At 37.4% G+C, this 13252-nt stretch overlaps 2 protein-coding genes across 10 annotated transcripts in view; both read right to left on the bottom strand.

Annotated features, from left to right (window-relative positions):
- The window catches only part of BBX (BBX high mobility group box domain containing), a 292104-nt gene that overhangs the window by 116772 nt on the left and 162080 nt on the right, over positions 1 to 13252 (bottom strand). The window lies entirely within an intron of this gene.
- Positions 10246 to 11136, bottom strand: LOC128567435 (G2/mitotic-specific cyclin-B3-like). Its single transcript, XM_053564623.1, has one exon. It carries the CDS (start codon positions 11134 to 11136, stop codon positions 10462 to 10464), a length of 675 nt encoding a protein of 224 aa, XP_053420598.1. The 3' UTR covers positions 10246 to 10461.

Genomic DNA, 13252 nt, shown 5'->3' with positions numbered 1-13252 from the left:
TTGATGCCACAGCACTCTACCCGGGTGACAGCTTGAGACTCTGTCTCAATAAATAAATAAATAAATAAATCTTGAAAATACATGAATTTAGTAATTTTATATCAGCCTTCACATTTGTCAGGACTTTGAGATTGTAATGAATGATGACAACACTATCACACTCTAGCCTGGGCAACAGAGCAAGACCCTATCCCTTACCCTGTGAAGATATATTAAAATTCATCAAAGATGGCAAAGGCTTAAAAGAATCATTTTTCCCCCATGACTTAGTTGTTACTGTTTTTAATGTTAAAAAAAAAAAAAGATGTTTTCCATCATCTTGACCTCTAATTATTATTTTTGCAAAACCCAGAAACAAATTAAAAATCAATAATCTATAATATCACCAACTGGGATCTCCTTTCCTTAAGCTACTATTCTTAACTCTAAAAAGATGGCAAATAACTTCTATGACAGCTAAGTTTGCTTCACTTTATAAAACAATACTTCTCAGTCTTAATGGTTGCTAAACAAAAATATTTAATTGTCCCAAAAGTAAAAGAACATTTCCTTTTTTTATTTTTTTTGGAGAATTAGTATTTCTTGCTTTTAGTAGTATAATGTTCACTGAAGTAGCTTATCCTACAGCTTCTGCAATGCCCACCTGCTTTACACTTTGGCAAACTAAAACTGAGTTAACTCATCATTTACTAGATTCCAAATAACATAGAGTGTCGCTTATCTTTACAGTCCCATATCCTTGGAACATTGCTTTTAACATATGTATTTAATAATTAGTGCTTGAAAATACATGAATTTAATCATTTTGTATCAGCCTTCACATTTATCAAAGAAATTAGCATGTACCGGGGGCTATGTTTCATTTATATTTTCTATGTAACTAGAGATAGGCAGAAAACCATTTGTTTCTTAATTGGTTCATGCTTGGTGAAATTTTTTTCTTAAATGTATTCCAGTTTCCTGATTTAACATTACAATACAAAGTACAAATGCTTACTTGATAATTCAGTCACAACAGTGCTCTATTCAGATCATTAATAATCCCTGTTATATTTCGTTCAGGTGTTAATTTATTTCCTTTTAGGGGTTTATACTGAATGTGCTCTAATCTCAGGGCCAAGCACTCAAAACTTAAGTTTTTATTAGCTAAATTTATGGCAGTTGTTTACAACATATTCTTCACTTCTTAGTACTGTAAAAACTAGAGTTCCTATTCGTTTATATTTCCTTGCCTTTTTAAAAAACTACCAAAGAGAGAATTAAAAAAGTAGGGGTTTTGATATGACCTGAAATTCCTTCCCTCTGTTTTGCTTTCAATGCATAGTGTGAGATTGTTGTGAAGCTACAAGGTTGGACAATTAAGTTCGCCAACCCATCCTAGAAAAAGTACTACATACCCCACTGCTGAATATCACTCCAAAGGGAAGCTATGCACTGATGCCAGTGCCTAGTCTATCCTTCAAAGCAATTTTGGAATTCTTTTTCTGGAATGGCACATCAGGCTATTGTACAAGCTCTGACAATTAAATTGATGAACCCATACTAGAAAAAGTTCTGCATACCTCCCTGCTGAATGAATATCACTATAGCCATCTTCAGTGTACTCCCTTTGTTCATCTGATGACCATAATGATATTCAGCAATGAGATATGTAACCCTTTTCCTAGGACAAGTTTGCAAACCTAATTGTCTACCCACAAGACATGTATTTACTGAGGCATCCCAGACTATTTTTCTTACAGCTCAATTTACATAAATCTGGCTCTCCCTGCTGGCCAAATTTTTATTATCTACTATCCATTTAAATATAAAGGCAATGCTTTGTACTATAAAGAAAAAAAACCTCCTCTATAAAATAATTATAAACTATACTTGTACAAACTTGGAAAATCACTTAAGTTCTTCCACATCATGAAGGCATGGTGTTAGCTGATTTTAGGGAGAAGCAATCATATAAGTTTTGAGTTATAATCATGAATTTTCAAATTTAATATTTTTCCCCTATGCAAGATTCTTTATGAAACCTATTTCTCATTAATTCAGTCCCTTTGTACCAGGAATCTCCACAATACGTTGTGATGAGTATCTAACCAGGCCTTTCCAAGTTTACACGATGGCAAGGAAGTCAAGGAGACCACAGGGAAGAAGTGCTCGCACTCAGACCGTGATTTGTCAAGGCCACAGGTTAGTGTGGAAGAATATGTAATCAACAACAGAGACTACAGTCCTACCAATGAGCCCATACTGCTCTTTATTTCACTTTTTCAAAAATGGCTTATAATAAAAAAGTCACATTTCTGATACATGTAAGAAATTCTGTATTTTAACTTGTAATAAAGTACTTTGTAATATGGAATTTGAGTACATTTCATTAATAAGTTCCAAATATATTTCCTCATATGAAAAAGCAGTGCTATCATTACCCCACTCCTCCCACCCCACACTCTGCTACCTTAACTGCTACTTTCCAATTACCTACCACTTTATAACTTAAAAAGCTTTTATTGAATACATTGATTTATTTAATATTACAAAATCCTGTGAAGTGGGTATAATTATGCCTGTTTTACAGCTAAGTGAAAGAAACTTCAGAGATTTACATCATCTTTACAATACCATTAAGGGCAAACTAGGGACACAGACTACAACGGCTGTGGATTTTATGCCCAAAACACGGGTACTTTTTTTCCCATCTAATTGTACCTCTGATTTTAGTTTTAATCAATACATATACTTCGGGAGAAAGTATTTAATTAGTATTTCTTTTGGCATTTAATTAGTATTTCTCAACATTCCCTTTAGAAGATTCCCAAATTTTCATTCATATTTCCAAATAGTCCTTCATATAAATTTAGCCATACTAATTACACTAGGAGAGTGAGAGAATCAGGGAACAAGATAGAACATGTATCTGTGACTCAATGTACTTTTTCTTCACTTTGCATTTTGTAAATATTGACGTTTCAGCTCTTAAAGTACTCTCAGCAGTCGTTATGACTGACAGCCCATGAGTGCTGCGTCTTTCAAAACAAATATGCTTTATTGATGGAAAGCACATGCATCTCCATCTAATTTCTCTGAAAGGCAGGGGTGGAACAAACAACATGATTTCTTAACATTTTAACTAAATTCAGAATTTTGCATTGAACACAATAGGCAGGTTACAATTTACCAGATACTGTGAAAGCTTGTCACTTCCACAGGTAACACAGTACATAAGAGTGGGGCACTCCACGAATCTGTCACACAATACCAGAGCAGCATGCAACTTTTGGTTATGCTTATTATTTTTAAGCGTAACCAAAAATTCAGAACATATTTTGTACTTAAAAAAGAAGGTCTTCCCACATGACCAATTATTTGCAAAATTTTAATGTATGTACTAATATGCTACTTGAGAATAAAAGTAAGTACAGGTGAAAATATGAAAAAGAACCAGTTGGAGTAAATAAACTCTGGGGTAAATAAATAAATAAATAAAACCTGTCATTGTCTGCTATGTATCAAAAATCACCATCTAATACCAATGTCAGCATTGTAATTCATATTACAGCTTTTCTCAAACTGATAGATAAGGCTCATCAAGGACTCATAGGAGAATTCTGCTCTGAGCTCTTCCAGCTGTTTGATTAACTGCCAAGCTGTCCTCAAGGTGGGCAAATTCCTTCTGCAGCTCTTAGCTTCTCTAGGAAGACTTCCTGATTGCAAATCCACCTTCTGAGGACCTATTAATGGACTACCATTAAAACAGATGACACTGATTATAAATTGTGAGTTAGACCAATAAAGGACTTGTTGGTGAGCTAAAACGTACATAATAATGAAGCCATTTGGGAACTAGACAGCATGTAATAGCGTGCAACAAATGTGGTCCAAACCATTAGGAAGAGATAATATTTAACATTAAGATATTCTCAGCACCACATACCAATGGCAATTACAAAAGCCATTGGAGAATTCAGATAATTATCTTTATTGTCTTCAATGATCCAAATTCGTCCTATTCAATGATCCAAATTCATCCTATTATTAACCCCTTAACTAATAGTTAAACTTGCCCCCAATGCTGAAGGTACAGCCAGGGGTTAATCCCAGGTTCTGGGAGTTTCTTGCCATTGCAAACTTTGCCAACTCTGACCTGGCTTATACTTTTGGCATCACCACAAATAACCCTTTGAAAAGAGTCTGAAAAGAATTGGTTTAGTTTATTCTGCAGGGCTGTTAAGACTGCGGTAGGTTCAGCAACTTCTCAAGGGATGAAATAGCTAAAAGGAAGTCAGGTGTCTGGCCATTCCTGAAATCTCAGGCTTGATTTGAGAAAAATGGGCTAGGCTTTCGTGGGAAAGTAACGCTTAAATGAGAATGGAACTGGGATTTCATTGGCATTGACAGAGAAAAAATCAAAATGATCTGAGAGCAGGTGTAAAGTGTAGTAACACTTTGTGCTTCTCATACTTATTTTCTCTTACACAGAGTTCTTTTTTGCATAAAAGAACCAGTGAACTTTCGGATCAATAACAGTACTGGACTGAGAATAAGAATGGCCAGTCTCTAGTCTTGGCTTTTGCATCTAGTGTCAGGCCTGTTCAAGGACGAAATTAGCAACTGATGAAATAGAAAAAGTAAGAAAGGTCTTTGAGCACCAGAAGGTCTAGATAACCTTGAAAATCCTCTTAATTACTACTGTATGCAATGATTTTACTTATCTCCAGCTGGGACCAAGCTGTCCTACAGAGTCCCTCTAACCCTGTCCACAAGGCTTCCATTCCCCTAACTCCACCTTCTATCAGAAAGACAAAGATAAATCTGCTTTGCAGCCCCTTGCAAGCCTTTACACTGATAAAAGTTTTAACCTCTATGGCTGAGTCTTAAAAATTACAACAGTGAATTTATGTATGTGTCCTATATTATTTGTGTATTTATCACAGTTCATGCAACTCCCATTAATTAACATTGGGCTCTATAATTTAGAAATTGAATTTTGTATACCTTCTCTTAAGTTGTTTTTTAACTGCTGATGTTGTAAACATTTTTCATGTGTTTTTTGAGACTTCGTATTAAGGAAAAAAAATCACTTTTCAACATTTTAATAAAGAAATGTGTTGGGTGCAATGGCTCATGCCTGTAATCCTAGCACTCTGGGAGGCCAAGGCAGGAAGGATCTCTAAAGGTCAGGAGTTAAAGACCAGCCTGAGCAAAGCAAGACCTTATCTCTATTAAAAATGGAAAATTTAACAAGGCGTGTTGACAAGTGCCTGTAGTCCCACCTTCTCGGGGGGCTGAGGAAGAAGGATTGCTTGAGCCCAGGAGTTTGAGGTTGCTGTGAGCTAGGCTGAGGCCATGGCACTCCAGCCTGGGTGACAGAGTGAGACTGTCTCAAAAAAGAAAAAGAAAAAAAAAAAAAAAGACTTCCTAACATCTATTTTAAAAGTATTTAGAAAAGCATTTTTTCCTTAAAAAAGAAGTGCATTTCTAATACCTTCAAAACAGAACCATGGGGCCCTTAAAAAATGTTAAGTTTTTCATTTTATACATAATTCAGTAGTAACTTACTATGGAGATGTTAAACACTGCGAAGTTAGGAGATTCAGATCTCTAACAGGTTGGTTAGGATTAAACCACCTTAGCCCTATTTTTTGCATATATTCAGAATCTCTACCTATGACACTTGAAATCTCAGCAAAACTCTGCCTATGACACTTGAAAATGTAAACACCACAAGCAACAGCTCAGATAGGAAATAAATTGTGGCCAAATCTGGGCCTTTAACTCCTTCACCTCCACATATCAACCCAAACATTCACATACCAAGAAAGGAACACCGAAGTGTTCCTTCAAAATGGATAGATTAATTGGGAATTGCAAGGGCCCCTACACAAGACTAGTAGACAGAGGGGACTGTCCTTGACCTCTGAGAGTGCTAAACTATTGGTAGTGCCAAGTTTAGAGTACCGTCGCCACTCCTTCAACCATCTTCCAAAATAGTTTTTTAAACTTTCCTACTTTAAATCACTATAGGTTGATAGTATTAGAAATCCAGTCATAATATACGCTTTTGAATGTTGTAACTAATTCTAGGATTTACATAGTCTGAAAAAAAGCTATGTAATAAAAATAACACTTCCTTTTCAGAAAATTTAACACTTTAAACTTATTAAACTATTTTCATTGGAAATCAGATCTGTAGTTTAAAACTGAAATAAGAATTCTCATGCATAACAAAGCACAGAGAAGTGCTAAGTATGCCTTCCTCTCCTTGCCTTTCTTAACTACATACCAGGCTCTACTTAACTCTTCACAATCATTACTTCATTTACTCCTCAAAAGAACACTATGAAGTAGAAACCATAATTAGTCACATTTTACAGGTAAGGCAACTGAGGCACAAAGAGGAACTTGCCCAGCATAACACAGTTGGGAAAACTAACACGTTGGATAACCAGAATTCTGACTCTGGTGACGGAACTGCAAAGCTACAATGCTGTTTTAATACTTCTTATCCACATTAGGTGGCTCGAGAAGGATTTGGGAGAACAATTTCAAACAATCTGAAATTGTTTTGATACCTTAAAAAAGTAGGATTACACAAAAAAAGGTTTCCATTAAGTTCTCTGAAGATCAAAGGGTGCAGAGGTAAAACACATAGTGACTACCTTTATCATCTGTGATTGACTTCTTCAAGTGACACCCGCCATGTATTACTAAAGTGATTTAACTTCACTTTGGCATATGAGATGCCTTAATGTGGTCATTTATAAGGGTTGTATAATCAAATAATCCTTGAGTTCATTTAATGATTTTTATATAACAAATAACAAATAGAAAAATTCTTTATTGGGTGATTTTTTTTCACTCTTTGCTTTATTACTGTAAATAAAATAATGACAAAAAGTACATTTTATATATTTGATATCATTTGTTCGGCTCCTCCAAATCTCATGCTGAAATTTGATCCCTAGTGTTAACTGTGGGGCCTGGTGGTAGGCATTTGGGTCATGAGGGCAGATCTCTCATGAATGGTTCCATGCCCTCCCTATCAAGAATGAAATTCTTTCTTGCTTCATTATTATAGTTCATTGAAGAGCTGGTTGTTTAAAAGAGCCTGGCACCACCTCCTCCCTCTCTTGCCGCGAGACCCACCTGTTCCCTCTTTACCTTCCTCCATCAGGAAGCACCAGGCTTCTGCAGCTTGCAGAACTGTGGGCCTTTTCTATATGAACTATCCAGTCTCAGGTACAGCAACACAAAATGGACTAACACAATATTATACAAGTATAAAAATTAGTATAAATAAAATATTTTACCACTAAGACTCATTTTATTTAATGTCCCCCAAATATCCTGGGGTATATATTGTATCAATTTTCAAAAATTCTGAAATCCATCTTAAAGGTATCAGTGCTACTAAACAGCTATCTGAAACCCTAAATTCCAACTTATCCTCCACTACTACAAATTTCATATACTGAGTGGGATGAAGAAGAGAACTATTGTTAGGGTGGGGGAGTTAAGAAATGGAGGGGAGAGAGAGAGGGAAGGAGATGTAATGTAGGAGCTTTAATTTCTTCATTCATAAACATAACAGGACCGGACCTAAACCACAAGCACTAGCCATTTGTAATTCTGTAACTACAATTCCCAATACCTGTTTGGAACGCTTACTGAAGACATCGCAATCAGAAATTACTGGTCAGGTACCTAATACTAAAAGAAGTAAGAAGTGCCAAGTTTATTTACAATAACATAACCAAAAAAACTCTTAGTTTCTTTTTCACTTTCAGCCTTTGACATGCACTGGATCAATAAAAGAAAAGTGTCTAAAGGGCAATTTTTATTCTATTATTTTAATGAGAAAAGTCACAGCCAAATGGAGCAGACAAGAAATGATCTGTTTTGAAGGAAATCCAGAATTTCCAGGGTTCTCTGCTATTCTCAAATTCAAGAGTATCTCAAAGAAAAGCTACGTACCAACAAAAAATCTTGTGGTTACAAAACTTAAGTGCAAAAAACTCCACTAAGAGCTTTAACTGAAAATCAATAAAGACAAAAATCAAGAAAAGTTGAATGAAGAATTCTGTGGTTATTGGGATTTTTGCCCAAGTAGTAGAAATTTTTGCCCAGTAGTCGAAATGCCCTAGAACACAGGGAGAATGTCTGTAAGGCATTATTAAGCAGACAGTAAGCAATCAGAAAAGTGGGAATCAGAGTCTATTACTCATGGTAGGATCACCTGCATTATCCTCTCTCAGATGCATCGCTGGCCAGAGCTGATGAAGAAAAATGAAGGCTGAGAAAGAAGGGAAGGGTGCAGCTCTTGCTTGTAATTTTCAGCCAGCTTTGATGAGTTTCCTCCCCCTTTCTTCCTTCAATTTCATTTAGAAAAATCATTGTGATTAAGGTTGTTCACATGTGACTTTGCAGCTTGCCTCATGTGGCCCCAAATTACCACTCCTGACATTTCTTACAGCAAACAACTGATTATTAAATACTGTAGGGCTGAAGTGGATCAAGGTAGCTTTGTGTTGATTCCTAGAACAAGATTCTATCAAACTGACAAATCAGTGTCTTCACTCAGGGATATACTATCTTTTGTCATATGGATTTCCTATTTCCTTAAAATCTGTTTCTTGGCAGCACTTGTAGCTCAGTGGATACACCATGGCTGGCGGGTTGGAACCTGGCCTGGGCCTGCTAAACAACAATGAACAACAACAACAACAACAGAAAAATAGCCAGGCGTTGTGGCAGGCGCTTGTAGTCCCAGCCACTCGGGAGTTTGAGGCAAGAGAATCGCTTAAGTCCAAGAGTTTGAGGTTGCTGTGAGCTGTGATGCCATAGCACTCTAGCCAGGGTGACTGCTTGAGGCTCTGTCTCAAAAAAAAAAAAAAAACCCTGCTTCTTCACTTGGCAGCCTCACACAACGCCCTAGCTCCTGAAACTCATGAATTCTTATTTTCCCTTCTCCGGTTTCTCTACACATTGCACTGTTGACCTCTGCTACTGATGTGGCAGGAGGCATCTGGTAGCCACTTTGTAGTGACCCCACTACAAAATTAGAACTACATTTCTACAAGAACCAATTTTATATTCCAAAATACCTAATTCTGTTGCCTATGTTTTCAAACAGCTCATAAAAAGGGATTGCCACTTTCTTGGCACAGATTTTTCCCCCTTTTGTCTATAATCAGAAAAAGAAAAGATGAAAGGCAGGAAGTGGCCTATCAACAAACAGTTCTTCTTTGAAGACAGATAACAAAATACTCTAGTTAAAATTATATTTGTAATTGTGAAGTTACTCTTAAACAAATTCCAAATGTACTATCTGTCTTTGAACTTGAAAAAGCATTTTTCTCACTATTTGAACCTGACACTGATGGTTCAAATTAGGAACCCCACTCCTAACTATGGGAAAAATGTTCCCAGAAATTCAGTCATGTGAGTTATTAGCTTTTAGTTGTCAGGATACAAGTAGCTGCTTAAGCTCTGCCACTGCTTCCTGGGACATGCATGTCTGCCATGGTGAATCAAGCAAGAACTTGCCTGAGTAACAGTATCCATTTGACCACCTAAGCCACCCTCAATTCTTCCTGTGTGATGTCAGTGCTGGAGAGTAATTCAGCACCTCCTTGGACTACTATCTCAGTAAAAAATACTGCAACTATGAGAAAAACTCTGAGAAACATGAAGTTTTATATTTTAAAATGGTATCTATTGCATAACCTTTTACATTTACTATTACAGCTAAAATCTAAAGATGATATGTAGCTTCAATAATGAAACAAACTTATTTTAAAATAACAAAAATATCCCTAGCATCTCCACAGTCTATTTTAAACAACAGGAGACGTTAAATATCACCATATTATATCATTTATTTAAAAAAAAAAAACAACCTTTTTTTTTAATCTGCAACAGTTATTGCTTACGGGCATTAGTGTAACAATTTCCTATCTGGAGTCTTTTAATGTGAGCAGGAAACAACAGACATTGACATACTAAAATATGGGGAGGCTCTTATTTTTCATAAGTAACAGTCCTTAAAGGTCAGTCAGTAGAAAGAAATAATAGAAGCTAACTGACCCTCAGGAAGATTTAGAATCTTAGGTTAGAAGTTCCCATTACTACAACAGAATCTTTCTGGCTAAGAAGAAAAGAGCTATGCTTTTAATATTAATACATGAACACAGCACACATGTGCCTACTTTCTTTTTTTTTTTTTTTTTTTAACAACCATTAATTTTTTTATTAAATTTCTAGTCAAATATGACAATATATGTTTTCTTTTTCATTATAAAATAATTAAATATTTACAACATTACCATTTTTGGAAAACACAAAAAAAGTGGAAAAATGAAGAAAAGTGACCAAAAGACAACTTCAAGCACAGAATAAATATAGCTTATTAACATGCCTGCCTGGCCCTGTGGCTGCTGCCAGAGTGCCAGGCCCTCAGCCGCATAATTAGCAGTTCAACATTTCCTCCAGCTTCAACATGTCCAGGGGGGGTATTTTGGCAACTTCAAAGAAGACTTGGTGAGAATACTTGAAATGTACAGTCTTCAGCCTATGACAAGAACAGAAAGTCAGCAGGAGATTCAGCCGCATAACCAACGGGTGAAGCTCAGAGGTCTTGTAGCCACTGTAATACTCCAGGATAGGAGCCCTAGCATATATTCGCAGAAAATGATAGGCAACAGGAATGTTGATTTCAAATTTGAGGGTTTTCAGGATGCTTTTTTCCATGGCAAGCATCTCATCTCGTTTATACATATCATCACAAATGTACAGGAAGTCATCCACACAAGGTAGGTAGGTCTCCTGAAATTTTGTTGCAATCAGAAAAGCTGTGGAACCAAGGAGTTGTAAATTATCCTTCTTGCAATCTACTTCCATTAGGTAGTGATCCACCAGTTTCAATGTCAAGTACAGGGTCTCATGATTCATCTCAAAGGACATAGAAGCCTCCTTCCAGTACTTCATACAGGCACTTGGCCACTTGTGCATGCATGTTGGTACTAAGTGGTAACATCTAAATGTGAAGATTTTAGCTGAATCAATGGTTGAAATCTGTACCTCCACCAACCAGTCCACAAGAATGGCCCTCATGGTACTGTTGATTTCAGTCTGCCTGTCCATGTGTGCCTACTTTCTACAAAATGAAGACCAGCAGTTCTCAACTGTGGGTCACAACCCCTTTGTAACAACGAAAATACATCCTGCATATCAGATATTTACATTATGATTCATAACAGTAGCAAAATTACAGTTACGAAGTAGCAACAAAAATAATTTTATGGTTGGGGGTCACCACAACATGAGGAAAGGTTCGTGGGATTAGGAAGGCTGAGAACCACTGGTGTAGACAGATCAATAGCTACTGGAAAACCACTATTGCATTCAAACAGTAAAGTATTCCTCGCTCTCACAGAATAAGGTTTTGTTTGAATATGACCTCAAAAGCAAAAATCTAACTTTGGGGATGTACCCATAAAATCAGCACTCAGAATATTTTTGACTGATAGCCAAGAAACATTAACTACCTAGAATTCACACAGAGCTGCATCTGCAGCGAAGTTACTAGGAGCAGAATTAAAGGATGGTAATCGAAGCAGCAGTGTGTATGTCACTCTATTTGTCAGCACTGGGCAAATGTAATCATAACGAAATCCTTCTAATACCCTGAAGCTCTTCTATAGCAAAATAGCTATTTTCTTTTCCCTGAGAAAACTCTGCATTCTATCCTTATCAAATGGCAGTGGCTTTTCAACTTTCAATATATAGGGAACACATAAGGAAGTATTTCTAAAATGACTAAGTCCACACCACAACATACCCTGAATCCCATATCATATTTATGAAATACAAAGAAAACACCAAAATTGGAGGGGGGGTGGTGGTGCTAACAACAGAGTCGTAGGAATTTGATAGAAAAATTAATGAAAAAGTGTTATATTAAATGCATTTATACTGACATTTATATACCAGAACTCTAGGTAAAAAGGAAAACTAAGTATGTTTATGCCTAGAAAAAAAATACTAGAAAAAAGAGAGCAAAATGTTCACAACAGATAATGGGTTGGTATATGCATTGATTGACACATTTTTTTGTTTGTTTTCATGATGTTTAGTGTCATTCTTATTTGATGTGTATTATTTTACAAGCTAAAAAGAAAGCCAGTTAAGTTATTTTAAAATCAAATATTTTAAATGTAATTTAACGGAGGACAATGTATGAGGCTTCTGAGGTACCAGATCAATATGCTGCAGTGGAAACGTCATTTGCTCTTCCTGATCCTTTCTGTGACCATGTAACATCTTTTCACACTTACTCAAAATTAACTGCTTCACCACATAATCACTGCAACTACAGCAAATGGGCCTTTTTGTCTGTAATTCAATTACTGTGAAAGGTTTTGTAGTTTGATTATTAAGAAGTGAAGAGGGCGCTGTCTGCGGTGGGTGAGCGCTTTGAGAGCGCGCGCGCCTGCGTCTGGATTACAAGCACAATGCATCTGGGCTCTAAAGAAGGAATACTTTCAAGCTGAGAGGAAGCAAATTCAAGAAATATTACTTGGATTGGGGAGACAAGATGGCGGACTGAAGCCAGCTTTCAACAAAGGCTCCCGTCCAGAAGGAGAGTTAAGGGACAGGAATTTAGTAAGTATCCTGGTGGACTTGAGCCTCACCAAGAGAGAAGGCTGAAGAACGCACATCAACACCGCTGAGGCAAGCTGTGATCACAAGGACGCAAACAAAAGGTACAAAATCCACCACCAAGCGGACGGGAGTCCCCCTCTCCCATGAGACCGGCTCAAGAGCCCCAAAATTGAACAAGCGGGAAGAAATTAAAGGCCCTCCCACTACACTCCACGGGAGAGACCTTCTAAAAACTGGACCTACCTCCCCTACTGGGGTGCCGTGGCGTTCTCCTGCCAGACATAGGGCTGAATAAAACTTTGGGAATCCTTTGCCGGCAACCCTGAATCCCCGGCGCTCCCCTCCCACCCCCTGAGGTCTGGAGGCCTGTCCCCTAGGACTTCGGATCCTTGGGTGATTTCTCAAGGGGAGTGGACAGTCCCCGAGTTGCGACTGGTCAGCATTGACCCTGAGGCGCGCGAGTGAGGAGAGGGCACCGGGCTGAGGGGGAGTCACGCCTCGCGGCACTTCCCTGCGGTGCAGTGCACCAACCCTCCCCGGGCACAAGACTGAATAAGACTCTAGCCTCCCCGCTGAGAGCTGAGAGCCCCTACTC

This window comes from Nycticebus coucang, chromosome 16, assembly GCF_027406575.1.
Source record: "Nycticebus coucang isolate mNycCou1 chromosome 16, mNycCou1.pri, whole genome shotgun sequence".
In the NCBI taxonomy this organism is placed as follows: Eukaryota; Metazoa; Chordata; class Mammalia; order Primates; family Lorisidae; genus Nycticebus; species Nycticebus coucang.
Note: the sequence above shows the minus strand (reverse complement) of the source record. Positions and strands in the feature narration are given on the sequence as shown.

What these genes read in the sequence shown, in the direction of transcription:
- LOC128567435 (XM_053564623.1), bottom strand. Translation starts at nt 11,136, where the DNA reads ATGGACAGGCAGACTGAAATCAACAGTACCATGAGGGCCATTCTTGTG.